This window comes from Wasmannia auropunctata, unplaced genomic scaffold (assembly GCF_000956235.1).
Source record: "Wasmannia auropunctata unplaced genomic scaffold, wasmannia.A_1.0 LD336101.1, whole genome shotgun sequence".
NCBI lineage: Eukaryota > Metazoa > Arthropoda > Insecta > Hymenoptera > Formicidae > Wasmannia > Wasmannia auropunctata.
In genome coordinates this window covers 290,916-295,791 of record NW_012026789.1, presented here as the reverse complement: position 1 = coordinate 295,791, position 4,876 = coordinate 290,916, and the positions used below count along the sequence as shown (strand labels likewise).

At 42.1% G+C, this 4,876-nt stretch overlaps 1 protein-coding gene across 1 annotated transcript; it reads left to right on the top strand.

Moving 5' to 3' along the window:
- Nucleotides 1-3,251: 3,251 nt before the first annotated feature.
- On the top strand, nt 3,252-3,878 carry LOC105460944. The gene is made up of 2 exons (XM_011707443.1): nt 3,252-3,475; nt 3,608-3,878. Exons 1-2 carry the CDS (start codon nt 3,252-3,254, stop codon nt 3,876-3,878), a joined length of 495 nt encoding a protein of 164 aa, XP_011705745.1.
- Nucleotides 3,879-4,876: the final 998 nt, after the last annotated feature.

The following is a 4,876-nucleotide window of genomic DNA, read 5'->3' as shown; positions in this document are numbered from 1 at the left end:
AGGTTTTACCCTTGAGAATGAAAAAAAAAAAATTCTCCATACGACCATTTTTCGCGGAGTTACGATTGTTTAAAGTTATGCAAAATTTTGATGTAAATTTACCTATGCATTTATTTTGTTGACGAATGTATATATATATATATATATATATATAATATATTGTGACCGCTCTTTTCTACAGTCGGACTACAAGATCGGTCGTTAACCGTCGCGACAGTCAGGGCAAATAGCAGTGATCTAAAGAGCTCGGAATTACGCGGCAACTGAAAACGCGAAGTTGGGCGCCAGGCACGAGTGGGCGTGCCACCCTTCGAATTACTGCTCGGAATCAAAATCTCGAAACGCGTAGAACGCTCGTTATGCAACGACGCGAAAAGACTCGGACGCTCTAACTCCTGACTGCCACGCGGGGAAACGGTTCCGATGGCCGGTGCTCAGCCCTCAAGTCGGCAGAGGGGCGGTTCGCAGGGCGCGGAGGAATATGGAAGAGCAAGGGCGAGATCGAATACACAGAGTTTTCTGTAACAAGTAACAAATATATTTGCGTGTGCTGGAATTTACAGGCGTTTCTCCTGGCCGCAACTAACGCCGCGGCAACCGTCGGCGGTATCACCGATATCGAGATTCGCGCGTCCGGGAACGCTCCCGGAGATGACGGGTTTACGAGCTTAGGTTTTTGCGCTATTTACAATCCGCGAAATATCCGGTCACTGTACGCGAGTACGCCTCGCACGGCGTACGACGGATCACACACCACGTGGCGTCGCGATAATTCGAAGTACTGCCGACATTCGGCACGCTAACACGCTGTCGCGTCCGACGCATATGCATAAGCTCAAAACCTTATATTTCCTTTTTTTTCTCTTTCTTTCGAATACGTTTCCGTTTCTCTTTCTTTTCCCCTTTTTACAATACGCTCAAATACGGATATTATGTTATACATTTAATATTATATAGAATAATAGTTTAACGATATAATATTCGTTGATATTATGTTATACATTTAATATTACATAAAGTAATAATTTAAAATTATAATATCAGTTTGATATTGTGTTATACATTTAATATTACATAAAGTAATAGGTTAACGATATAATATTCGTTGATATTATGTTATACATTTAATATTATATAGAATAATAGTTTAATGATATAATATTCGTTGATATTATGTTATACATTTAATATTATATAGAATAATAGTTTAACGTTATAATATTCGTTGATATTATGTTATACATTTAATGTTATATAAAGTAATAGTCCAATGTTAAAGTAATAGTTTAATATTATGTTATAGATTTACTATTATATAAAATAACGGTTAATATTACAATGATAGTTAATATTGAATAATCTTCATTTAAACTCTATGATTGCGAAAGGCGAGACAACCGAGCGTAATTCACGTGCTCCGCGCGCGCTCACGTTCGGCGCGCGTGAACGGATAATGGGACTTCTCGGAAAACGCGAATTCGGGAATCGAACTACGGATCAAAGGGGAATCCACCACTTTCTAATTTTTCCGAAAATTTCTATTTCCCCTCGCCCCTTTGCCACCAACTGATTAGTATATAAGAGCGCCGATTTTGACGATAGCTCGCTCATTTTCGTATCGCGCTGCCCTCGGCGACGATACACTGGGACAAGAGCGTCGCTATAAGCGCAACTCTACATTAAAGGTTTTTATTAGTAGAATCTTCTCTTTCTCTTTATAACGCCTTGCAATAGCAGCACTCTTATTTTTCCTGTCAATTATTTTCTACACTTCCTAAATCGCGCTTACCGAAGGCGTATGTCCTCCCTCGTCCTTGTTACATTATCTTTTCGACCAGGTGTACTCCCACCTTCCATATTCCCTAAATCGCGCTTGCCAAAGGCGTATGTCCCTTCTTACTCTTTGTTACATTGTCTTTTCAGCCAAGTGTACTCCCACCTTCCACATTTCCTAAATCGCGCTTGCCAAAGGCGTATGTTCCTTCTTACTCTTTGTTACATTGTCTTTTCAGCCAAATTTACTCCCACCTTCCATCTTTCCCGAAATCGCGCTTGCCAAAGGCGTATGCCCTCCGTGCCTCCCCCTTCTCACGAACTAAGTCAACGCATCAGGAACACCCAACTCTCCCAGTACATATATATAAATATATATTTCTTTTTTTATTTTATATATTTCTCTCCTATCATTCATGCATAATAATAAATACCTATCTTCCGGCATAATACTTAGCTAAGAAAGAGCACCAACCCACCTAATCTTTTTCGTACACGCGTGCTTTCTTCTCGCAATGGAGAAACCCAACCGAAGGTAAATACTTAACCTCTCGCGTATATAGTTATCAAAGCATATATACATATATATATTATTTCGTAACTCGTCTCAATAAAACTTAACCATTGAAGGGCACGACGATCTAGGGCTGGGGGCCGGAAACAAGCCTTACGGCGACTACGGAAGGAGTTGATCCAACCAGAGGAATTTGACCCCTCATGCTTCGACAATAACCCGGGGTATTACACCTACTCCCCCGAGAACCCTCCTTCTCCAGGGCCCTTTGCGCCCTCTGAAAAGGCACGCAAGGCCCCTGCTCCACGGGTCCCGTCACCCCCTCGCAAGCCCCCTTCTCCTCCGCAAGCCGACGCCTACGCCCCTGTTCGGGTACCGACTTGCCCCTTAAGGGTAGGTCGGCAGGCTCCTCCGCGCGCCAGCAATCCGGTACCAAAGGCATTGCCCCGCATACAAGAAATTCAAGTAGTCAATTATTTAATAAAGAGAATCTAACAAGTTATGTTCATCTATCTTTTTCTTTTTCATCCATTTCTTTTTCCCGTAGACACAAAATGATAAACTGAATTGAATAACTAAATTCACCACCAGTCACAAGGGTTCCGCTCGGCCCACTCGAAAGACTAGGCATTTTCTGATTGTGTCTTTCCTTTCCTTTTACATACATATATACATATTAATCTTTAACTCTCGATCCGTAATCGCAAAATAAACCCCCACCCCTGCGTCCTTTTCTCAAACCCAAGACGTAACAACGCAATAATTCTTACACTTAATAACGCAAAAGAAACACGGAATAACACTTAATTAACGCACAAGTGACCCGGCTGTGGCAAGGCGAGCGCAAAATACTCTACTCGATTCGCGTAACTCTATGCCGGGCGGATGGCGCGGCACATGGACTCTACACACGAACATACGATTACGCGGAAAACGAAACTGCAATAGCGCGATCCGCCCGACAATGAAACCGGCGGCTGACAATAGTAATTGTGGCGGCATATCTACGCCACCTGATCACGCGCGCGATGCGCGCGCCACCAAGCCTCCGCGGCCGCCCGGCACATCGCGCGCCTACGCCGGGTCTCGCGCGGCGGACTTTGCGCCCTCGCCTAGGCGCACGAAGCAATCACGCGCCAGTCGCGAGTGTCATCTTCCTAGACAAGCCGCTAGAGGACCGAGTTTCTCGTAAGGAAGAAATGGTCCGAGAGGGTATAAGTAGGCCCAGATTACCGATCAAAGATCAGACACGGTTCTCGAGTCGAAGACGCTTTCCGGACCCGATTAGAGCAAGCCAAGTCTTTTTGAAGAGAAAAGCAGGACGAAAGCCACCAAGCTGCCGCCTACTTCCGTAACCCGTACCGGCGTCGCCGAGGCCTCTACGAGGGTCGCTACCAGGCCCCGCAGGGTAGCAACGCCGAAACGCACCGGCTCCGCAGCGAAGCCACCAGCAGCAGCACCACCGGCGAACGAGTGGAGACTCGTGGCGATCGACTTCGGGCCCGCATCAACGGACCCGCGCCGGCGACAGCAAGGGACACCAAGCAGGGCTAGTGATCACCCTACACCTGAAACGGTCCTATCGATTTAATTGAGATCTCACCATTCCGATTTCGGTTTATGATTGCGTTACAAGCACGAAATTAATTCGGCGCGCAGTTTAAAATGACTGAAATATGGAATTAAGATTTACATAGAAATATCATTAGGTGCCAAGATCCAGCCTCGACCGATTAAGGCATTCTCAATTGAATTGTGTTTATCACTTACGCGATCTATATCCTAATTATTGTTTATTATGTTTGTTATGTGCATATATAGTTAGAAATTGATCTTTGTTTAAAAAAAATGGAATAACTGCTAAAATCAGTTAAATTGATTTTTCGACTGAAAAAAATTGAAACCTCGCAGTTTAAACTACGCGAACTCTATAACATTAAAGTTTTATACTATTGTTTGCAGATATAAGGTCAGAGATAAGTAATTATATTTAGAAACTATTTAATATATGTCAACCAAATACATTTAAGGCCGAAAAATAAGAAAAAACCGATTTTTATTTTTTCGCCACGTTCCACCAAATAAAAAAATCTGAAAAAAATATTGATTATAATATGGCATAAGACTTATCTACTGAATTTTTTTAAAAGTGGCCAATTTTTTAGATCTAGAGAAAATGCGATTTAAAATATTCTGGATTTTTTAAAAACAAAAAAAAACTTTTCAGCACAGAACGACAACAAAATTCAAACTTATGTATACGGATAGCCTTTGTAACCATGATTTTTTTTGTAAAAATTAATTCAAATTTGGCGGAGAAAAAAAATATCAAAAAAAATCACATCTCTTGTAATATTTCGAAATTGTGTGGGTCTTTTGAAATAAAACTTGGCACAAAATTTTCTTTTATCTGGGTGGACATTTTGCCTACTATGACGATCGATTCCGCGCGGGGCCCGAAATCACCTCCTTAACCCGCTATACCCTTTTGACAAATAATTAAAATTGACATCATACATTTTATTCTGTGAAATAATGATTTTTCGTGATTTGATGCAGGTAATGTGTGTTATGATATGGTTTTTTACT

Bases quoted from the DNA above. Each gene is read 5' to 3' on its own strand.
- LOC105460944 (XM_011707443.1), top strand. From the start codon at position 3,252: ATGAAACCGGCGGCTGACAATAGTAATTGTGGCGGCATATCTACGCCA. The intron at 3,476-3,607 runs GTAAGGAAGAAA...AGAGAAAAGCAG, and splicing joins GCTAGAGGACCGAGTTTCTC to GACGAAAGCCACCAAGCTGC.